Source organism: Salvelinus namaycush, chromosome 28 (genome assembly GCF_016432855.1).
Source record: "Salvelinus namaycush isolate Seneca chromosome 28, SaNama_1.0, whole genome shotgun sequence".
NCBI classification, from domain to species: domain Eukaryota; kingdom Metazoa; phylum Chordata; class Actinopteri; order Salmoniformes; family Salmonidae; genus Salvelinus; species Salvelinus namaycush.
Genome location: NC_052334.1, coordinates 25,224,836 through 25,249,850, shown reverse-complemented (window position 1 = coordinate 25,249,850; position 25,015 = coordinate 25,224,836). Strand labels below are relative to the sequence as shown.

Genomic DNA, 25,015 nt, shown 5'->3' with positions numbered 1-25,015 from the left:
ACACACATGCTTGTCCCCAGGCTAGTTTGTATGCAGTACTGCTCCAGAAAATGGGCCATCATGGAGGTGAGCACCTGCATGCATTAACCCAGTCTCTGTAGCTCTGTCTGCCATATTAAACTCTCTGGCCAGGCAAATTCATGGCCATTGGGGAGCAAATCTGATCAGCAGAGAGCCATAGTGGAATTCATTCCCCACACGGCCTTGATTCAGCAGTGACAGGCTGACAAATGCATTTTGACAAAACTGGTGATTTAGAAAAGATGCCAAAATGTTAAGTATGGCACATACATCATAATCTTACAAATCAGAACCTTTGAGGACAACAGATTGAGAACAATACCTGAGCCGACAAGGTGGTTCAAATACCCGAATACTGATTGTCACTTGTTAAAACCACTTCATCGATAAGGGATCCTAACGTTCACCTGATCAGTCTGTCATGGAAAGAACAGGTGTTCTTAATGTTTTGTATGCTCAGTGTGAGATATTTTTTCTTCTCTTGGACCATGTGTGAGAAACTTGCACGCATTGCTGAATATCCAAATGTGCTTGGACAATGAGCCTTGGTCACTTGTAGACTACATTTTCTCACGGACAACAAGAGAAACCAGACTGTAAAAATCCACTATAAAAGCTTGGTTAGCTCTCTGCAGTCACCCCTTTGATTTTTCTTTGACCAGAACCTCTGTGCCTTCTGCTGAACTTGTGACTCCGTGCCCTTCCCTACAGACCACAGCAGACGGAGAGGGAATAAGGAGCCTGTAGCACAAGATGCGTGGCAGCAACAGATTCAGTTTTAATTGAACTCACAGCACTTCAAAAGACTTTTGACACAGAACAGCTCAGGCCTGTCGGTCAGATGGAGGTCACTACTACACACACACACACACACTCTCCCGCTGTTCCTCAACCTCAGGTCTCAATAAAAAAAAACATAGCCACACATTTACATCAAGATGACATAATGTTAGTTTTACTTTATTTCCCTGCGAAAGTAAATGCTTCAGAGAAATCTATAAGTAGTATTTCAGAAAGGACACACCAGTTTCCCGTAAAGGATGAAAATAAGAGCTTGAGCAAAGTCTGGAAAACCACTGTATTCCCAAAACAGAGCCGGAGCGACCATGTGAAGAGCATCTGATGTATGAGCACAAATGACAGAGGAACAATAGAGCTCATTTAGCATCAAATCTGTGGGTTTTACAAGTACATTTCCTCCTCGCATGGTTATTGGGACATGAAGAAAGTTTGGTTCTTTAACTTTTTGATGTTTGCACATGATTACCTGAAATGAAACGGAATCAACCGTTGTGACCATCATTAAAAAAAGATGATTATTTTCCTATAAGTACATGTTAAAGAACTGTATGACCTGTGAAACATGCTGAAGCTGAAATCCAGAGCACACGTTTGGTGAGCTTAGGGGATTTCTGGGTTGGGGTTTCTCTATTCAAACTGATTTTACTGTGGTGCTCTCCACTATGAACATCTCAGATGGTAGCCTAGGCCTACACAGTTTGTGTGTGGCCAAAAGGTTGGTTTCTTGTTATGCTGAACATTTGTTCATAAAACACAATTTTATTCCCCCCTCAAATCAAACAAATAACTTTGATTTTATGAGACACAGTACATTTATCCTATAATATTCCCTCCGTTTCTCAAAATCACTTCTGACAAACACTATTTCAAAAAGACAGGGTATATCAAGAATATACTTCAAGGACTATAAAATGACAACCTTCACAGGGCTGCACTAAAGTACACTGGACATGTAACTTTGGGTGACATTTCTTAGGTTGACAATTATACCGTTTGAATTTTGGAGTACTATTATATACATTCTGTAGCTTCCTTTGGGCTCAGGAAAAACCAAAATATATGAATGATGACAAAACGACAAACATACAGTAGCAGTCAAAAGGTTGGACACACCTACTCATTCAAGGGTTATTCATTGTAGAATAATAGTGAAGACAACAAAACTGTGAAATAACACAAATGGAATCATGTAGTAACCAAAAAAAAGTGTTAAACAAATCCAAATATATTTTATATTTGAGATTCTTCAAAGTAGCCACCCTTTGCCTTGATGTCATGTGGTTCCCACCGTGACGCATGGAGGTGGTGGTGTGATGTTGTGGGGGGGCTTTGCTGGTCACACTGATTTATTTAGAATTTAAGGCACACTTATACCAGCATGGCTACCACAGCATTCTGCAGCGATACGCCATCCCATCTGGTTTGCACTTAGTGGGACTATCATTTGTTTTTTAACAGGACAATGACCTAACACACCTCCAGTTTGTGTAAGGGCTATTTGACCAATAAGGAGAGTGATGGAGTGCTGCATCAGATGACCTGGCCTCCACAATCACCAGACCTCAACCCAAGTGAGATGGTTTGGACCACAGAGTGAAGGAAAAACACCCAACAAGTGCTCAGCATATATGGGAACTCCTTCAAGATTGTTGGAAAAGCATTCCTCATGAAGCTGGTTGAGAGAATGCCAAGAGTGTGCAAAGCTGTCATCAAGGCAAAGGGTGGCTACTTTGAAGAATTTGTTTAACACTTTTATGGTTACTACATGATTCCATAGTTTTTGTCTTCACTATTAAATCTACAATGTAGAAAATAGTAAAAACAAAGAAAAACCCTTGAATGAGTAGGTGTGTCCAAACTTTTGACTGGTACTGTAACTACAGCTTATAATCAAATCATAGGAAGGGAAAAGACACCAGAGAATCAACTTTCAAATCCCATTATATCATCGACAAAGAGCTTGAATATATGATCACAGAATACAGCAGTTAGAAACTGCAAAGACACCGACAACAAGGCACCACAATCCAAATGCTTCCATTGAAAAACCCCATAAGACTAGCAAGTACAGTCTGCACATAATGAGTCAACATCATTAGCTCAGTGGTCTGCGGAGCACACTGCTCGTCAGACCTGGGTTCAAATACTTTTTCAACTACTTTCAAAGACATTTTGAAGCAAGTATGTCGATGTGTTTTCCTTGAAAATAAGTAGTTCAATATTGGAATGTATTTGGAAGTATTGGCATGTACTTGAAAATCCTCAAATACACAGACAAGTGCATTTAAATACTCCATGCATTCGAACCTTGTCCTGTAGGTTTAAAAAAATATTAGAAATAAGCATTTCAAAATAGTAGGCTATTTATAGGAAACTATTAGAATATACTTTCTAATACTTCAAATATAAGTAGTTAAATTCTGCTACATTAGAAAATACTCAAATACACAGAAAATAAAACTTTTACTAAATACTTATATGCATGTACTGTATTGAACCCAGGTCTGCTGCTTGTCTATTGGTTGAAGGAACTGTATGACACACAATACATAGGAAGATGGCTGCTCCCACAAAGTAGGATAATAGCTATCAATGATAATAGCTATGCATTGGATAGAACTATGGCCAGAATGTGTACATATGCGTGTTTGTTTGAATCGGTCTCCCGCTTTTCCCTGCTCTTCAGTTCAGTCCATGCAACATAGTGAGTTTTTCTTCAAGGCACAGCAAGAGAGCACAATTACAAACCAATATCAGTTTCCATTCAGTTTGGCATGGAAACCTGCTCTCCCTCGAGCAGCAAAACACTCGCAATACAAAACTAGCAAAGGTTACTGTATGATTGAGTCAAACAGTGAGATCAGCCGAGTCTTTAGTTTGATGGGTGGACATGGAGTATAACAAGGTATACGTTCGCAACATGCAGTGGAGCGGACGACTGGTTTGGACTACTGAAACCATGATGCAATAGGGTACTACTAGTATCCTTTCAAGACTATTTCTGCGGCCGGACCCTTACGCACAATGTTTTAAAACCCAAGTAAATTGGAGATAATGTTCTAAAATGGAGGACTTCAGGTGCTACCTGAACTTGTCCAATAAGAGTACTCCTTTTTGTTTTCTGTTTTGAAATCTTTTCTCCCATTTCCTCCTACTGAACACAACTATGATGTTCTCATAATAACAGTCATTGATAAACATTAATAAAAGGGATGGCACTATACAACTATACACTATACATTAAACAATACACACAACCCGCCCCTCAGCTCAATAATATCACATACAACTGACAGTACAGAAGAGCAAAAACAAGAACCTTGACAATAAATGCAATAGTATCAGACCCGTTGTCCCTTCTCCTCCATAGGGTTTTAGAGCTTGGAGTTCCACTCTGCCTTCCCTCCGTCTGTCCTGTTCTCCCACTGCAGATGGCTTGATCCCGACCCGCAACCCTGCCTCGCAGAGCTCTACCACACCAGAGCCAGATCCCCCAGAGCCAAGACCACTCTGTCTAGTAGGGTCATTGGGTTAAAACCCACTGAACTGGTGGAATTCATCCCTACTCCTTTCCCAGTGGTACACAAAGATAGTGTCCTTCTTCACTACACAGTCATTCCCAGTCAGGTCACATACAGTATGGTAAAGTTCATTCACTTATAGAGGGGAAAAAAGGGAGACATGAAGCAGTCAGAAAACTACAGATGCACATTTGTTTGAAGTATCCTCCGTATTGTTTATTTATGCTGACAGCTTTAAGATGAAGCCCCCACTGGGCTGGGGAAGAACCTATTTCAGCCTTTGGTTCCAAAGAACCTCCAAAGACAAAATCCAAAAGGGCCCCTCACAAACATTGTACAGTCAGAGGGGCTTGGATGTGGAAGAGGGTAAAACAAGGGTTTAAAAAAAAACATTTCTCTCTTATAAATAAGAGAAGGTATGGAGGTTAGGGAGGGGGGTGAGTCACTGGCAGCCCACTGGGCTGTCCATGAGGGGGCTGGAGTAATAGGGGTCTGAGTCACTGGTAGCCCACTGAGCTGTCCATGAGGGGGCTGGAGTAATAGGGGTCTGAGTCACTGGTAGCCCACTGGGCTGTCCATGAGGGGGCTGGAGTAATAGGGGTCTGAGTCACTGGTAGCCCACTGGGCTGTCCATGAGGGGGCTGGAGTAATAGGGGTCTGAGTCACTGGTAGCCCACTGGGCTGTCCATGAGGGGGCTGGAGTAATAGGGGTCTGAGTCACTGGTAGCCCACTGGGCTGTCCATGAGGGGGCTGGAGTAATAGGGGTTTGGAGGGTCCTGGAGCTTGGTCTCGACAGTCTCAACCTGGTCGTCTTCCTCCTCTTGCTCCTCTCTGTCCTGGGAGCTGGCCATGGTCCCGTAGCTCTGGTGAGCTGGAGAGGGCATGGGGGTCAGGCCTAGCTCTGGCTCCAGCAACACAGATGCCACAAACAGCTGAGGGGAGAGACACAGAGAAAGGAGTTACTAATTACTAAAACGACTCATACATATCTACTAGTTATGAGCTTATTATACAGAGATTGAGAGTGGTGTGAATAAAGAAAGACAGGTACATTGGAGGGGGTGGTGGAGGGGGTGGAGCTTCTCTCTGCATCAGTGAAGGCCCCTTCTGCTGGCTGGTCAGCAGACATCTGGTCAAACATCTGGAACACATTGGGACAGTGATAATTAAGCCAGGGGGGAGGGGTCAATAATAATCTCGCACTGTGAAATTATAGGGATTTATCTCAAGAGCATAGCTGCACTGCGACAGCAGATGCTTAAATACCACATCTCATAAAGACATAGCCCATGGTCGAGGTACTTAGGCTTAATAAATTACATAGAGTTTGTCAAAAACTAAGGCTGTGCTAGCCCTAACACAAGTACAGCACTATGTCCCATTGTTCATACTATCGCTGACCTGGTAGCTTGATGACTTGTCAGGCTGTTTCCTAAGGCATAGGCCGAAGAGGGAGAAGACAAGGCAGGAGAGCAGCGACACAAAGGTGAAGAGGGTGATGGGACACATTGGGCCTGGAGCACAAGAGAAGAACCACAATCAAGACCATATCACCATATATGACGACTCTAGCAGCCACTAAGCTATGTCTGACTAACAGTGGGTAACCCACATATATCGGTCTGTTTGATAGGCTATGGTAACAGGAACCAGGAAGTACCCAGCCTGAGCACAGAGAAGAACAGGAGCCAGAACATGCAGAGGATGGGTGCCACGATGACCTGGCTGATGGCTGCAGTGTGGATGCGCTGGTTGAGGTTGGTGGGCACGTAGGCATAGTAGATGTTGTAACGGTCCACCATGTGTTTTAGGATCAGGTAGAGCAGCCCTGAGAGAGAGACATTACAGAGCTGACTGATGAGGACATATGCAGCCTATCATCTATTGTAAAGTGCTAACTTCAGTCTAAAGCATAGTTGAGGTCAATTAAACTCCCATTCCTGTCGGCTGACTTCGGAATTTACTAGAATTTAGATGGAATTGACCCCAACTCCAACTCGCTACAGAGTGAATAACAGGTTAAAGACAGCATGCAGCGGAGCCCAGGCCTGGTACAATGTGGAAGGCAGGTGTCAAGGCCTGGAGAGTAGCAGCAGTAAACAAAGGAGAGTAGCAGCAGTAAACAAAGGAGAGTAGCAGCAGTAAACAAAGGAGAGTAGCAGCAGTAAACAAAGGAGAGTAGCAGCAGTAAATCAAATCAAATGTATTTATATAGCCCTTCTTACATCAGCTGATATCTCAAAGTTCTGTACAGAAACTAAATAAATAAAGGCGAGTAGCGGCTCTGGGCAGAGACAGAAGTGGAGTGGGCGTCTGGCTCACAACTCGCTGTGCCTGAGCATCTCGAACTACAGAACATACACTTCACAGTCTGCACCAGGCTGGCAGCAGAGGTGACCAAGGTTACAGTAGCAGGAGAGAGGCTTCCACTGAGCACACACACAGGAAGGACACACACACACAAAGGAAGGAAGGAGACACACACATAGGAAGGAGGTGAGAAGCAAAGACAAGCATGCTTCTTTAGCCTCCACACACGCACTCACCAAAGGGCATGATGATGGGACAGGTGATACTGTAAGTCATGCTAACAGCATAGATGCACATGGACCAGGCGTACTCCAGACCAAACTGGAACTCATAGGCCTGGCTCTGGAGTTATAAAAAAAATATATATTAAAAAAAAATGGTTATTTGATAAATCAAAGATGCACACAAATAATACAGTCAAATACTGCTCCTGTCACCCGTTTGACGTGGATGCGCTCGGCCCCGGGCTTGGCCAAACAGAGACGCAGAGCATACACCATCAGAGCTGGGATGCGCAGCAGCTCCATGGCCGTGCCGATCAGGCTGGACGTGATCACGTAGTTTACAAAGAACGCGCCGTTATCAGGCAGGAACACACACCTGTACACAGAGGAGACATATCTTAGAAGTGTGATTGCCATGGCAGTTCTGTCAGAGCTAGCTAAGCAGATGGTACCATAACAGTAGAGGGCTGGACAATTACACTTACTCCAATTTAACATCCTTGTCTTCCAGGAAGTTGACATCAAACAGCCACCTGAAGAACAGATCCAGACTAGAGTAGGGCAAAAAGAGAGGAAAGAAGCACAGGTACTTTAGAGCAGAAGCACAGGATCCTGGATCATACGCAATCTCTGTAATGATCATAGCAGTGAGCGATAAGTGGTCTGTTACACGTCAGCATGCGTGTTCCTATATTCATACCTGGAGAGACCCAGCGAGGGCAGGATGATCACCATGAACACCAACAGTACAAAGCACTTGTGCATCGTGATCTGGTTCTCACTGGATCTAAAGGACACCACAACATGGACCACATCACAAGAGGACATGCAGTTACAAAGCACATGTTTTGGACATGTAGTACATGTTAGAATATGAAATCATTTCAGGAGACAGAACACTAATGACAGAAGCTCACACAAACACAATCACACTCACTCACACGCGACATTCAAAAAGCATCATCTCACATATTTAATGATTCCGTTTCAAATGCAAACAACTTAGTGGGCTCATTACAGCAAGCAGCGCCTTTCACAATAACAGTAAACATTTGATTTGCATTAAGTCCTTCACAATATATGGGTGTGTGGTGGGGGTGGTTATGTAAAGAGACGGTGCTCATAGGTGCAGTGTGAGGTTGTCTCCTCCGGATGCAGAGCTATTCTGCTCCTCAGTGCATCGTGACCACTTTGCATGTCATTATCTCCACAGAAAATCATTATGACAACCTGACTAGAGAAGTAATACAGTCAAACAGAGCACACACAGTGAGACAGAGAGAGCGTCAGTGAGAACGACAGTGAGAGAACAGTGAGAGGTGTGTAATTGTGTCGAGAAGACAGACAAAAACACGTGAAGAGGGTCTGAGGAAGATGAATACAGTGTTTTGTCTTTTCAGGGACAGAAGTGGGCCTTGGGTTGAGCAGTATCTGCTGGGGCCTGCAACAGTGCAATACTCTACCTGGTCCAGTGAGACTCGAAGAAGGCAGAGTAGTAGACTATGAAGGGCAGCAGGACAGAGAACGCCCAGAGCAATAGAGTAGGGAAGAACTGAGTGATGATCGGGCTCTATGGGGAGAAACCAAAACCTCATGAGTTCATCATGCTATAGTTCATTCTGGAAATACTGAGTTTATTTGCTTTTGTACAGCACCACCACCCCATTAGGACCATTCAAGCACTGTAATTCAGGAATTAACTCTGACCCTCAGGCTGTCCACAGGCCGGGTGATGTTGAACTTGTCCATGGTGTTGACGATGATGGCGGGAGTGGTGAGGAAGAAGAGGATGAGGAAGAGGAGGATGTTGAGCAGGACGCAGCGGAGCCACCAGCGGGAGCCACACACTGAGAGGTTCTCCCTGGAGACACAAAGGTCAAAACATGGAGGTCACTGATCTATCCTGTTGGACGGCTGACATGACAGACCTCTCCACATCATGTCTCTGCTAGTCTGTACTACTGTTTATATCCACAAAGTATGAATACAACAAAAACAAACCTTAACGTGGGAGGGAATAACAAACCACACTGGAGTGGATAACAAGTTGGATACAGCACACTCGAGTGCTCCGTTTTAATGAAGGAAAACACAGTCAGTTAGTCAGTCAATCACTGGTCAACCCCAGAGCCTGTGGCACCACCAGGGAGCACTCCCTCCGCACAAACACACACAGCCAATGCGGCATGGAAAACAGTGAGCACCGCTTGGCGGGGCTGTCTCATTGGCTAATGGGGGATACAGTTGAAGTCGTAAGTTTAGATACACCTTAGCAGAAATACATATAAACTCAGTTTTTCACAATTCTTGACATTTAATCTTAGTAAAAATTCCCTGTCTTAGATCAGTTAGGATCACCACTTTATTTTAAGAATGTGAAATGTCAGAAAAATAGTAGAGAATGATATATTTCAGCTTTTATTTCTTTCATCACATTCCCAGTGGGTCAGAAGTTCACATGCACTCAATTAGTATTTGATAGCATTGCCTTTAAATTGTTTAAATTTGGTCAAACGTCCTACAATAAGTTGGGTGAATTTTAGCCCATTCCTCCTGACAGAGCTGGTGTAACTGAGTCAGGTTTGTAAGCCTCCTTGCTCGCACACGCTTTTTCAGTTCTGCCCACAAATGTTCTATAGGACTGAGGTCAGGGCTTTGTGATGGCCACTCCAACACCTCGACTTTGTTGTCCTTAAGCCATTTTGCCACAACTTTGGAAGTATGCTTGGAGTCATCGTCCATTTAGAAGACCCATTTGCAACCAAGCTTTAACTTCCTGACTGATGTCTTGAGATGTTGCTTCAATATAGCCGTATAATTTTCCTCCTCATGATGCCATCTATTTTGTGAAGTGCATCAGTCCCTCCTGCAGCAAAGCACCCCCACAACATGATGCTGCCACCCCCATGCTTCACGGTTGGAATGGTGTTCTTCGGCTTGCAAGCCTCCCCCTTTTTCCTCCAAACATAACGATGATCATTATGGCCAAACGGTTGTATTTTTGTTTCATCAGACCAGAGTACATTTCTCCAAAAAGTACAATCTTTGTCCCCATGTGCAGTTGCAAACCGTAGTCTGGCTTTTTTATGGCGGTTTTGGAGCAGTGGCTTTTTCCTTGCCGAGCGGCCTTTCAGGTTTTTTTATTTCACCTTTATTTAACCAGGTAGGCTAGTTGAGAACAAGTTCTCATTTGCAACTGCGACCTGTCCAAGATAGAGCATAGCAGTTCGACATATACAACAACACAGAGTTACTCATGGAATAAACAAAATAGAGCATAGCAGTTCGACATATACAACAACACAGAGTTACTCATGGAATAAACAAAATAGTCAATAATACAGTAGGGAAAAAAAGAAAAAAAGTCTATATACAGTGAATGCAAATGAGGTAAGATAAGGGAGTTAAGGCAGTAAATAGGCCATGGTGGCGAAGTAATTACAATATAGCAATTAAACACTGGAATGGTAGATGTGCAGAAGAGGAATGTGCAAGTAGAGATACTGGAGTGCAAAGGAGTAAGATAAATAAATAAATACAGTATGGGGATGAGGTAGTTGGATGGGCTGTTTACAGACTGTCTATGTACAGGTGCAGTGATCTGTGAGCTGCTCTGACAGCTGGTGCTTAAAGCTAGTAAGGGAGATATGAGTCTCCAGCTTCAATGATTTTTGCAGTTCGTTCCAGTCATTGGCAGCAGAGAACTGGAAGGAAAGGCGGCCAAAGGATGAATTGGCTTTGGGGGTGACCAGTGAGATATACCTGCTGGAGCGCGTGCTACGAGTGGGTGCTGCTATGGTGACCAGTGAGCTGAGATAAGGTGGGGCTTTACCTAGCAAAGACTTGTAGATGACCTGGAGCCAGTGGGTTTAGTGACAAGAGTGAAGCGAGGGCCAGCCAACGAAAGAGCGTACAGGTTGCAGTGGTGGGTAGTATATGGGGCTTTGGTGACAAAACGGATGACACTGTGATAGACTGCATCCAATTTGTTGAGTAGAGTGTTGGAGGCTATTTTGTAAATGACATTGCCGAAGTCGAGGATCGGTAGGATGGTCAGTTTTACGAAGATGGATGCTTTGTTGCGAAATAGGAAGCCGATTCTAGATTTAATTTTGGATTAGAGATGCTTAATATGAGTCTGGAAGTAGAGTTTACAGTCTAACCAGACACCTAGGTATTTGTAGTTATCCACATATTCTAAGTAAGAGCCGTCCAGAGTAGTGATGCTGGACGGGCGGGCAGGTGCGGGCAGGGCATTGATCGGTTGAAGAGCATGCATTTAGTTTAACTTGCATTTAAGAGCAGTTGGAGGCCACGGAAGAAGAGTTGTATGGCATTGAAGCTCATCTGGAGGTTAGTTAACACAGTATCCAACGAAGGGCCAGAAGTATACAGAATGGTGTCATCTGCGTAGAGGTGGATCAGAGAATCACCAGCAGCAAGAGCGACATCATTGATGTATACAGAGAAGAGAGTCAGCCCAAGAATCGAACCCTATGGCACCCCCATAGAGACTGCCAGAGGTCCGGACAACAGGCCCTCCGATTTGACACACTGAACTCTATCAGAGAAGTAGTTGGTAAACCAGGCGAGGCAATCATTTGAGAAACCAAGGCTGTTGAGTCTGCCAATAAGAATGTGGTGATTGACAGAGTCGAAAGCCTTGGCCAGGTCGATGTATACGGCTGCACAGTAATGGCTCTTATCGATGGCAGTTATGATATCATTTAGGACCTTGAGCGTGGCTGAGGTGCACCCACCAGCTCTGAAACCAGATTGCATAGCGGAGAAGGTACGGTGGGATTCTAAATGGTCAGTAATCTGTTTGTTAACTTGGCTTTCGAAGACCTTAGAAGGTTATGTCGATATAGGACTCGTTTTACTGTGGATATAGATACTTTTGTACCTGTTTCCTCCAGCATCTTCACAAGGTCCTTTGATGTTGTTCTGGGATTGATTTGCACTTTTCGCATCAAAGTATGTTCATCTCTAGGAGACAGAACGCGTCTCCTTCCTGAGCGGTATGACGGCTGCGTGGTCCCATGGTATTTATACTTGCGTACTATTGTTTGTACAGATGAACGTGGTACCTTCAGGCGTTTGGAAATTGCTCCCAAGGATGAACCACGCTTGGAGGTCACCAATAATCTGTCTGTAAACAGTTGTTGGAAAAAAATCACTTGTGTCATGCACAAAGTAGATGTCCTAACCGACTTGCCAAAACTATAGTTTGTTAACAAGAAATTTGTGGAGTGGTTGAAAAATGAGTATTAACAACTCCAACCTAAGTGTATGTAAACTTCCGACTTCAACTGTATGTAACCTCATAGGGGCTGATGGTTATCACTTCATTTTATATCTCAAATGGACTTTAAAACACGTTCTAAGACATCCCACACAACTATCATTCTAAAATCCATCTAATTTAATTGGTTAAATTGTTGAATGGCCCTCTTGTAAGAGTAAGTAAAGTAACACAGATTAACAACCTGCGCACTGCAATTGATTTTCAAAGGTGATTTACAGTATGCTTGAGCCGTCAAACGGTGAACTCAATCTGTGCAAACGTCTTTGGAAGCCTGTTACTAGCGCTGACCTTACTGATAGCTACTTATTGAGGAAAAAAATAGCTTACTATGACTGGGATACGCCGTTGTCTCTCTTTGCTACTAACTGTAAAACGAATTGCTAATGCACTAACTAAGTCGCTCTGGATAATAGCGTCTTCTAAATGACAAATCTAAATGTAAAAATGCAGGGTACCGCTCGTTAATATGCGTCAGTTTCAAATCCCGTACGGTATATTTTAACTCACCTATCAGGTAAGATAACGCTATTAAATAGTTAGATAACTTAACCAATGGGAGGGAATTTCTAGTCATTATCTGCTTTAGATAACCTCACTCACCAGATGATGTCGCTTGGTGCCGGGGCGTAGTCTACACCCCACCTGTGAGACTGAACTACCGTGGTGATGCTTGACTGCTGGGGTTTCTGACGGCAACGGACCCTGCTATAGTCCTTGACAATACTGTGGAGAGAAACAACACACACACAAAGTCATCACACAAAACAGGCAGACACACACTCATGAACATATTCAATCAAACCCTGTAACAGGAATTTGGGGGAAAGTAAAACATATAATTTGGCACTCCAGGCATGCACTGCGGGAAACTGCAGTACAGTGCATTACCATGGTCAGTCAGAGGTCAGGGGTCAGTTTACTCACACAGCAGTCATCCTTTCGTCCCGAAAGGTCACAAAGGCGATGCCCAGCCTCATGAGCGAGATGCGATGCTTCTCTGCATTAAACTCATCAGTCAGTTTCTCCTCTAACTCACTGTAGTACTGCTCTGCATCCACCTGCAAAGAGTTGAAAATATAGATTAGCTACATACCGGTACTATTAATCAAGTCCTGTTGTATCCCTTATTGTATTTCAATTCAGACAGACGAGGAATCCCGTTGCTGCTCAAATCTAATGTAGTTTTTTAGTGCCATCCAGTGGCAAAATGCAATCAACGCAACATAATTACTATGACCAAGATTCACTGTAACATTTCTGTTACAAATGCACCTGCTCAAAACCGCACACATCACAGCAGAAGATGGTAGCACAGGGGTGGGTCTTAATCATGATCTTCCCCTCCTTCTGGGCCTTAGTGGCAAAATACAGCCTTCCTTTCATCGCCTTTCGTCTGAAACACAACAACTCAAATCTGCACAAGGCCAAAAAAATACTAAATAATAATGTAACTCATTTCTCCATATTGTCATAGTTACTGTACCTCTCAGAGTCAAGCCTCATCAGTTTGTGTACGTTGAAGCAGAAGCGGAGGTCAGTGACAGTACAGCTGGGGTAGGCCTCACTAGAGTGGAGGGAAGAGGGAACAGAGTTAAACCACCTATCCACATCAGGTGTATTAGTATCAGCTGTATCTTGAAAGAGTAAGGAAAGTGGGAACATTTAAGATTACTGGAAGTGTTTGGTGATGAGGCCTGGGTCTGAGATCTCTCTGGGGATGCAGGTGATCATGAGAGTCCTGGCCACCTGACAAGATGGTAACAATAAATTACAGACACCAAAGGGTGTCTCTTTCAGTTTTCAGACAGTAACCTGACCATGCTGTAATCATTATACATTTGGCTAGGTTTGAGGAGCTGTCACACACACCTTCTCGTCCTCTCTGTACTCCAGGCGTGAAGAGTGGTGGGCCATACACAGCACTGTGATGATGAAGTAGAGCAGAGCAAAGATACTGTGGAGCCACAGGAAGCTGTCCCTAAGAGGAAAGAAAAGGTTTCCACATGACTGTTGGATAACCACAATGGCCTCAAGATATTCTTGCACATTTCCTGAATTATTATGAATCCTCTGCAAAAAGAGAAGCAATAGCCCTTTGACCTACTTCGCAGAAAGATTAGCCACAGTCGTTCTTCCAAAATTTTCAGGATTATCCCCTATAGAAAAGACGACATACAACAGTTAATGTGTGTGTAACAGTTATTTTTCTAAAGTAAAGGGAGGGACTTTAAACACCCAAACCACTAGAAATCCACTTTTTCCCATGATGTTGCACAAAGTATGATATAGCTGGGCTTGAAGTGACAAATCTGAACTGCCCACTTCGTGCAAATTCCTATGATATGACATAGAAATTATTTTCATTCTACGTTTTGTTTCAGGGCTGGATTTTATTTGAATGTTACCATCCAGTAGCATGGCATTGTTTATTAACTCAGAAACAGCTGCAAAGTTCTTCCTCTTGGTGACTGAAATGAGCCAAACAGCCTCGAGCTATGGAGCAAATAAAGATAGGGAGTGCACCTCTACCTTTTACCAGAAAATTATCAAAATCACTTAGTTTTGAGCTAGTCTGTATTACAAATATATCTGACCATTATATAAATGGTATAATTGCATGATATGATAGCATTTTGCTAACCCGCTCCCCCTGACACCACAAGATGAATGGTTTTGACAACAAACGTTTTGTTCACTCCCCAATAAATAAAATTCAAGAATTTATAGATGGGTTAGCGGACAACGTCACGAAAAGGATGTGCACGGTTCCATTGGGCATTATTCAGCGTGTTGTGATTCTGGATGGCCAGATTGCTAGCAAGAATGACAAGAAACTGCTATGTGGGGAATCGTTATTGTCTCGTTTCAACTCGGTTCATAATGTTCTTGATACCATGTCTTGTTTTGAGGTGTTTTAACTGATTTAATGTCAATGCTAATATGGCTCAAATTCGCTAGCTAGCTAACAATTGTAACAATGTATTTGAGAGACAAGTACTTGTGCAAATGTATTTATGTTTTCAATAAACAAACAAACATCGGAGACAAAGTATAGCTTACATGTTATCAACAAGCTAAGCCAACCTAGTCCGTTTTGCCCCATAGTTGTGCACGCTTCGGCTTTGTTGCTAAACAACCAACCTGTCTATAGTTACAAGTAATTTGCGGAGTGCATGATCATGAACAAAGTCATTGTAGCCTATCATTTCACTTCCCCGGTGTCATTTCACTTTGTCTGTGTTTGGATCTGTGGTGTGTGTGTGTGGCCTACATTTAAGATATCCATGGGCAGACTTTTTCCATTTGTATTTATAACTGTTGTGTGTGTGCATGCGTGCTAGCCCACCCCTGTATGTGTTTGTATATGCATGTGTGGCCTGGTCTCGCGAGGTGCCCCTCTACCTCCCCTGGCATCTAGGATATCCCTGGGCCTCCCAACATAGGCCAAGGATTCCTTCTAAATTACCTAGGAGGTTTCCGGAAAAGTTGACAGGCAGGATGATGGCCACAGACAGCAGGCAGACCACAGTCATGAGCAGGATGATGTGGCGCTGGAAGGACAGGTAGGTCGTAGCATCGACACCACACTTACTCCTGATCTCCTCATCCCTGGAGACGCAACACAGAGAGAGAGGTTCTGAAACTGGGGAGGGAAGAGAGGATCTTCCCAGGGTGGCAGGATTCAAACTAAGGAGACTAAGCACAGAGTAACAAAAAAGCAGTGTGCAGTTGAGAAGGGGTCTACAGGGAAACAGCATGTACTAGACACATGGGTGTAATGGGACTGTAGTGGGAAGAGCAGAATCCTTCTCTTCTATGGGGAGACAGAATCAGGTGCTCCGTGGTAGTGATATTGAGGGGGCTGCTCCTTATACCTCACTGCACTCCTGGAGGGTCAGAAAACCCACTTGTCTCATAAAAGAGAAGAAACAAGAGTTGCCTGCTGGTCCCACGGCAGGCAGGCCAGGCCACACAGGCCAGGCCACACAGGCCAGGCCACACAGGCCAGGCCACACAGGCCAGGCCACACAGGCCAGGCCACACAGGCCAGGCCACACAGGCCAGGCCACACAGGCCAGGCCACACAGAGAGCTTTCAGGGTGGGTTAGCACTTTCCCAGGGATCCCAGGGTGAGGTATTACAGTCAGCCACTAACAAGAGCTAAAAACAGCACCCAGAAGAACCCAAACTCCACCATAATAATATGAAAACCATGGACACAGAGGAAGTTATGGATCTAAATCCATTGAGTGGAGTCAGACTCGAGCAAGTACAAATACTCTATGGTAAACCACGGCACAAACAATCCCATGAGCACACACTCGTTTCGCTGCTTAATGGGATGACAACATTGAAGAGAAGGGCAATAAAAATGATAGAAGTGAAAACAGGTAGAGGGTTAAACGGTTTTACACTTACTTCATATGGTAAAGTGTTGTAAGCCAAGAGCAGAAGCCCTAAAGGAGGAAAGACATAAAACATTCAGTGGATCGCTTATCAAATACAAATCGATACCACATATGTTGTAGGCAGTGCCATGCACGCCTGGTCCGCGGTGCATGTCATTTGCATAACATTAAGGCCTACGCGCTGAGGGAGTGATGGGGGTTAAATAGGTCTAGTCTGAGGTGTAAACCACTTCACTGCTGTCAAACTCTGGGAAAAGACTCCTGTCTTACTCCGTCCTACTCCATCAAACATAGTGTGTTACATCGATGGTGATCTTACCAAGTCACGCAGGCAGGTGTGGTATATGTATGTATGTATATCAAGTCATTCTCTAAATAATCTGCCTTTTCTTCATTTTTTGTTTGTGCAGCTGGATGTTTCATCAACTCAATTAAGGAAAAGTGCTTTGATCAGGGTTACAAAAAGAGTGGAATCACACTCAAACAGGGTCACCCTTTATCAGCTATACCTCCAGAACTATCCTACTGTCTGGACTTGGATCCATAATAAAGTTGGACTTACCAAGTCCTTGGTGTCTGAGTCTGACGGGCTGGACTCTGACGGGGACTTCTCCTTCTCACTCTGCTCTCCGTAGAACAGGGACGTGAGACTGAGCAACAGAAGACATACCAGGATTATCATTATGGTGCATGCGTCTCTTCCTACAGAATAGGAAGGAAGGAAGCGCATCACATAGATCACATCACAAGATGGAAGACACTATACTGCAAGAGCAACAAGACTGCACAATATGAGACTACAACGTTAAACACATTCTCGGAAGGATGATTTTCAGTGGCCTGGACAGCATCCTAAAATTATATAGCAAACGTGAACCCATTTTGCAATGAGTGACTGTGGGAAGTTAATATCCTCTCTTTCCAACAGACGGTCAGGCACAGAGCCTGCAGACAGCATGAGCGCTAATTGTGTTGGCTGGGTCTAATAGCTATTCCATGCAGGACGCTGTCCTCCCCTTAGAACTCCAGTCAATCTGAGATCATATCGATGATAGGAGGGGGGAGGGATGGACAGTGCTCCTGGAATCCAATGAAGCATTGTGATTGAGTTTGGTGATGTTTCTTTCAAGTTGACGTTGCTGACAGCTCTACAGCGTGCCACTTTAAGCGTAATAATTGAATTAGCGCGACGGCCGCCCGCTCCGCAGAACAAACAGATGTCACTGCCCCAGGGTGGCAGAGAGCCGCTGCTGGTCAGGCAGAACTAAATCAACCCCACACTCACACCGGAGTGGCTCCAGGTCAGGCAGAAGTAAGCTGTTGCAGAGCCTCACTCTGCAGACCCACACAGAGGACTGACGACCTCACGTCACTTTAAAAGCTAACAAGGTCCTAAGATTCAGGAAAATCAGAGCTACAATGAGTGTGCCATTATTGCCTTCTGCATATTATGGTATCAAGGCCTGAAAAAAAAACATTTGTACTCACAGATTGTGATAATGTGTAAAAAGTGATTAAATTGTATGTATGTATACAATACGGAATAAAAATAACATGTAAAGTTTTGGTCCCATGTTTCAAGAGCTGAAATAAAAGACCCGAGAAATGTTTCATATGCACAAAAAGCTTATTTCGCTCTAATTTTGTGCACAAATTTGTTTACATGATCATGCCATTTAATTAGCTTCTTGATATGCCACACCTGTCAGGTGGCTGGATTATCTTGGCAAACAGCATGATCATTACACCTTGTCCTGGGGACAATAAAAGGCCACTCTAAAGTGTGCAGTTGTCACACAACACAATGCCACAGACATCGCACGTTTTGAGGGCGCGTGCAATTGGCAGGCCCACCGGACCTGTTGCCAGATAATATTAATTTCTCTACCATAAGCCGTTTTAGAGAATTTGTCAGTACATCCAACCGGCCTCACAACTGTTGACCATGTGTATGGCGTTGTGTGGTGGGTGGTTTGCTGATGTCAACGTGAAGTGAGTGCCCCATGGTGGCGGTGGGTTATGGTATGGCCATGCATAAGCTATGGACAACGAACACAATTGTATTTATCAATGGCAATTTGAATGCACAGAGATACCGTGACGAGATCCTGACGCCTGTTGTCGTGCCATTCATCCGTCGCCATCACCTCATATTTCAGCATTATAATGCACGGCCCTATGTCGCAAGGATATGTCCACAATTCCTGGAAGCTGAAAAAGTCCCGGTTCTTCCATGGCCTGCATACTCACCAGACATGTGACCCATTGAACATGTTTGGGATGCTCTGGGTAGACGTGTACGAAAGCATGTTCCAGTTCCCGCCAATATCCAGCAACTTCACACAGAAATTGAAGAGGAGTGGGACAATATTCCACAGGCCACAATCAACAGCCTGATCAACTTTATGCGAAGGAGATGTGTCACGCTGCACGAAGCAAATGATGGTCACACCAGATACTGACTGGTTTTCTGATCAACCCTCCTACTTAAAAAAAAGGTATCTGTGACCAACAGGTGCATATCTGTATTCCCTGTCATGTGAAATCAATAGATTAGGGCCTAACTACTTTATTTCAATTGACTGATTTCCTTATATGAACTATAACTCATATTTTAAATTGTTGCATGTTGCGTTTCTATTTTGTTAGGCATAGTTATATTAAAGCAATGTAATAGTGTAACATGAGCTCCATCAAAGCAAGAGAGACAGGAAAACAAAGTATTTCATGAGTATGACAATGCCTGGGCAGTACCATTTCTTCTCAGGAGGGGGAGCCAATCTCAAGTAGCAGTGTCAATCAGTCATGAATTATGCTTTCGATACGGATTTCTCCAGTGAGTTTGAAGAAGCTGAGGTGAAAGGCTTTACTGTACCTGTCATTCTCCATCAATAGAGCCAGGCGGCCATAGTCCCACGCAGCCTTCCTCAAAAAGGAAAAGATCAGCAAAAGAAACTGCAATACAAAGAAAGAGTTATAAGACACACAGAGCTCATCAACCACCATCTCCCTGCGCCTCCCTACTGGTCTTAAGCCATGCATGGGCAACCAGGACAATGTTTAACAAGGTATTGGACTAAGATGAATAATACATTCTGCTTTTATAGTCATGGCCAAATGCAATTCCTAAGCTCTCTGCATATATAATATCCCCTTGTTGTATCCCCTTTCTCTCTGCCTGTCTCGTGTCTTCTATTTCTTGTCCCTGCGTGGGTGTCCACGTTCCGCTGATGCCCCACAGATGATTATTTTGTGTGATGTTAGGAATGGTGCAGAGGCGGTACGCTGTCACATGGGGGAAATCAAGGTTTGAAACACACTTGAACTCGTCATTAAGACACTGCTATTAACCTTCTGTGTTGTCCTGACTACAAGGGAACAATCACAGTGAATCAATTAAACATGGGCTGGTAGACAGACTGATAACCAGAGATGAAATCTAGTTTGACAAGACCTGACAGCGGAACAGAGGTGTACATTAACAAATCTGGAGACAGATTGATTTCTATTATTATCCTGGAGTGGGAAGAGTAATCTTTCTGCATATTTGTATACACACCGTATGTTATAGAGAAGAGGAGAATGGAGTAGTGAATGGAGAGAATGGAGTATCATAAAACGATGAATGTGAAGGCTTGTAAGCAGATCCAGCATTATGGGCGGGTCTTAGGGGGCCTAGCCCGCCCCACCTTCTTGCCCGTCCAAATAAAATATTAAAATATTGATAATTTATTTGACCGAGACGCACGCCGACGGAAAGACGCATCGATCTCAGTTAAAGCATCCGAGCGAGCAAAACAGCGCCCCTCTGTCTCAGTATGTGTACACCATGTATCTGATTCTGCCTGGACCAAAAGAGTATGCCATGTCATACTATTTCTGGCCAGACAGCATCAGATACATGGGCTACATATAGAGAGAGGGACGCTTTCGCTCAGCCGGATGCTTTCTCCGGTGATATAATTTCAGCAGAGAGGAAGAGGCGAAACTAGAGGGCTGACTCGCGGCAAAATATGTCAAGAATAAGCCCAATGCGTTTCTATAGGCATAATATGCAGACCTAAGCTTGTCGCCTGCCTTCCCGCCTTTGGAACTCTTATTGTTAGGGCGGAGACATGACCATCTCGTCATTATACAGATCTCTGGTTTCAGCCTCTTGCGAATTGGAAAGGAAAGTTGGCGGGTGCAGAGTGCACTGTTAGGATGCTGGATTCTAAATAGATAGATAGATAGATTCTAAGTAAATAGATTTTTTTTGCCAAATTTGGCTAGAATTACTCTTGTCTAAATTAACATGACTTAGCCACAGAGGATCATTAGCTTATTTAAAAAATGTTTTGCTGTGGATTGTTTCAAATCACAAGTGTGTAAGCCTATGCCTATTTTGGAAGCCCGCAATTTGGGTAGTGCGAGTGGCAAAAGGTCTAGCTGACTGAGTTGCGGCTGTCAGTAATAAGCATCTAAAATGCGTGAAGATAATGTGTTGAGTATAATTTAAAATGTTGCAAGAAGAAGGGAGGGGTGTCTGGCAAAGACATGGCGTGTCTCTCTCCAGAATGCATGTGCTCAGCTCTCCAGAATGCGTCCAGCTGTCTCCCGCCAATTCTTGTGCATTCATTGTTTAATTGTGTGAATCGTTTTCCCTTTGTTTATTTTCTATCAATTCCCCATTACAGGTCACCAGTAGGCCTAGTAAATGTACCATTAATTCCCCGTCATTTGGTTACATTAATTTATGTTAATGCCTGTACTGTATTACTTACAGTCATTTACCGCTCTCAATCTCGGACTGGAAATGTGGTTTGAGGAGTTTACAACCTGCTACACTTGTGAGAAACAAGTTTGGTTTATTTCATAACCATGAGTTTGAAAGAGCTAAATATCATGATCTGATGATTCCAAACATCCAGTGGGATCGTCATTAAAAAACATATGTCTGTCCCGAGATCACTTGCTCAGGAAACTCTGACGGCCCGGGAATAAGCTAGTTGATATAATTTTGCAAGTTCACGAGTGACAGCTTTGGGTCGACCCAGTTGATGATTTGATACAATGTTGCACTTCACGTGAAGGGTGTTTATTTGGGGAAAATGTCTCCCTGGTACCAGAGATAAGACGAGAGGTTGAGATTGCTGTAACACTGTAGTGTGTGTGCGCGTGTGAGTGTGTATACATACATGTATCTGTGTGTCTGTGTCAGCAACATACCAGCCACAGGACAACATTGATGGCGAGGACTGTGGGCACCCCTCCAAAAGGCAGGCCCTGCAGGACACTGCTGCGGGAGTGGGAGCGGTAGCACCTCTCTGCTGCTGTGGTGTTGTCCTCCCCCAGAGAGTCCAGGAAGCCCAGCACATTCAGCTCCATATCCCTCCCATCCAGAGGGGGCGCCCTCATCACAAACTCAGAATCCACCATGAGTGAGCCAAGGCCTAAGTCTCAGGGGCTGAAGTCATGCAACCATAACTGAGGAAATAGAAAAAGGAAAGTGATTCATATTGAACGGTATGACATATCCCAAGCCATGCTTTTGATGTTTGCCCTCAATCGCTATCAAAGTATGTCACACATCACTACTTCACAGGAGAGGCATTTGACATGTTTTATCAAAATGCATTTTTGGGGCAGAAATGCCTTCTTAAACATGTGAACTTTCATGTGCCTTAATAACAAATGTATATGCCATCTGTAAATACAAATAAAATTGTTCAATTACAAGCCTAGTTGGTTTAGCCATGAAAAAAAGAGAGGAACCTTCTTGCTAGCTATGATTGGCTGAGATAATGGATGGGCTGGACATGCCGAGAGATGAGTTCAGATTGGTCTGCCATGTAGCCTACTTCTGTCTATAACATGAGCTGCTTAGTATGTGTAGATAATTCTTGCTACTGCAGCTTTTTTTGAAAGATATGTTAGCCATGGAGAACTCTGCTGAACAACATTGCTGCCCTGAATTTAGCAGGCGCTATCGACAAAGATCAATGGGAAGAAGTTGTGATGGACTACTTTCTGCACACAGTCAGTGTGAACCAGAGTGACTTGACGACGCCGGACCAAACAAGCTGTACAGTAGCTAGTTACAAACTATCAAGTGAGTGGAATTGCAAGCATGTTATTCTTGCATTTCCAATCAGTGAAAACTGCTAAATTATGGTTTACTATTCCTTGTCAAATATTGCATTGTTATGCGACTGGCCTTGGCATGCTACTGTTTAGGACTAAGGTATGGATTCCCTATGGGCCACACTCTGCCTTTTTCTGTACAGGCACAAAGAGGATCTCTTCAACGCCTTCAAGTCCAGGTGATATGGGCTTGACGGTGTATCTATGCACAATACATTTAATCTGGAGGTCACAAAGGACCCAGTGAAATTCAAAGCAAACAGTTGGATTGATGGAGGTTGAGATAATGTTTGGCATGTGCTTCCTTCATGTCGCCATTTTACTTTGTCTTTTCCATTCACCCCAACACTGCAAAGTACAAAGGCATATTTGTAAGTCTGATTTCAGAGCATTTCCCCCCCAGTCCAATTATAATGGCTGCCATTGTCCTTAAAGTTGAGGATTAGGGAATGAATGCCATTTAAACAAGAAGTGACTCCTGTAACCCAACGCCCTCTCTAGAGTGATTTCTCTCCCTGGTGATATTGCAGTAAGTATTCATATCCAATAGACTGGATTTTTTTATTTAACCTTTATTTACTAGGCAAGTCAGTTAAGAACAAATTCTTATTTACAATGATGGCCTAACAAAAGGCCTCCTGTGGGGACAGAGGCTGGGATTAAAAATAAAATAATATAGGACAACACTATATAAAGAGAGACCATAGACAACAACATAGCTAGGCAGCAACACAAGATGGTAGCAGCACAAAACATGGTACAAACATAATTGGGCACAGACAGCACAAAATACAATAAGATAGAGACAACAATACATCATGCAAAGCAGCCACAACTGTCAGTGAGAGTGTCCATGATTGAGTCTTTGAATGAAGAGATTGAGATAAAACTGTCCAGTTTCAGTGTTTGTTGCAGCTCGTTCCAGTCGCTAGCTGCAGCGAACTGAAAAGACGAGCGACCCAGGGATGTGTGTGCTTTGGGGACCTTTAACAGAACGTGACTGGCAGAACGGGTGGTGTATGTGGAGGATGAGGGCTGCAGTAGATATCTCAGATAGGGGGGAGTGAGGCCTAAGAGGGTTTTATAAATAAGCATCAACCAGTGGGTCTTGCGATGGGTATACAGAGATCACCAGTTAACAGAAGAGTATAGAGTGCAGTGATGTGTCCTATCAGGAGCATCGGTGGCAAATTTGATGGCCGAATGGTAAAGAACATCTAGCCGCTCGAGAGCACCCTTACCTGCCGATCTATAAATTAGGTCTCCTTAATCTAGCATGGGAAGGATGGTCATCTGAATCAGGGTTAGTTTGGCAGCTGGGGTGAAAGAGGAGTGATTACGATAGAGGAAACCAAGTCTAGATTTAACTTTAACCTGCAGCTTTGATATGCGCTGAGAGAAGGACAGTGTACTGTCAAGCCATACTCCCAAGTACTTGTATGAGGTGACTACCTCAAGCTCTAAACCCTCAGAGGCAGTAATCACACCGGTGAGGAGAGGGGCATTCTTCTTACCAAACCACATAACCTTGTTCTGAACACGTCCAAAACAAAGGTCAAGGGCAGAGAAAGCTTATTGGAAACTAAGAAAGCTTTGTTGTAGAGCATTTAACAAAAAATCCGGGGAGGGGCCAGCTGACTATAAGACTATCTTCTGCATATAAATGGATGAGAGAGCTTTCTACTGCCTGAGCTATGTTGTTGATGTAAATTGAGAAGAGCGTAGGGTCTAGAATTGAGCCTAGGTGACAGGCAGTGGCTGAGACAGCAGATGTTCTGACTTTATAAACTGCACTCAGAGGTAGTTAGCAAACCAGGCCAAAGACCCCTCAGAGACACCAATGCTCCTTAGCCGGCCCACAAGAATGGAATGGTCTACCGTATCAAAAGCTCTGGCCAAGTCAATAAAAATAGCAGCACAACATTTCTTAGAATCAAGGGCAATGGTGACATCATTAAGGACCTTTAAGGTTGCAGTGACACAACCATAACCTGAGCGGAAACCAGATTGCATACCAGAGAGAATTATATAGACATCAAGAAAGCCAGTCAGTTGATTATTGACCAGTTTTTCCAACACTTTTGATAAACAGGGCAAAATAGAAATAGGCCTATAACAGTTAGGATCAGCTTGAACTCCCCCTTGAAATAAATGATGAACCGTGGCTGCCTTCCAAGCAATGGGAACTTCCCCAGAAAGGAGAGACAGGTTAAAAAGGTTGGAGATAGGCTTGGCGATGATAGGGGCAGCAACCTTAAAGAAGAAAGGGTATGAACCATCTGACCCAGATAGTTTTT

The 25,015-nt window shown here is 43.8% G+C and overlaps 1 protein-coding gene across 1 annotated transcript; it reads right to left on the bottom strand.

Annotated features, from left to right (window-relative positions):
• Positions 1–4,840: 4,840 nt before the first annotated feature.
• On the bottom strand, positions 4,841–22,013 carry tmem63c (transmembrane protein 63C). The gene is made up of 22 exons (XM_038967321.1): positions 21,804–22,013; positions 19,471–19,550; positions 17,158–17,245; positions 16,606–16,643; positions 15,653–15,795; positions 14,291–14,342; positions 14,056–14,164; positions 13,859–13,932; positions 13,670–13,750; positions 13,459–13,579; positions 13,111–13,244; positions 12,787–12,909; positions 8,586–8,739; positions 8,342–8,448; positions 7,579–7,665; positions 7,364–7,429; positions 7,092–7,254; positions 6,891–6,996; positions 6,005–6,172; positions 5,746–5,858; positions 5,076–5,276; positions 4,841–4,984 (listed from the first exon to the last, which is right to left on the bottom strand). The coding sequence occupies exons 1-22, from the start codon at positions 22,011–22,013 to the stop codon at positions 4,841–4,843; spliced, it is 2,562 nt and encodes an 853-aa protein (XP_038823249.1).
• Positions 22,014–25,015: the final 3,002 nt, after the last annotated feature.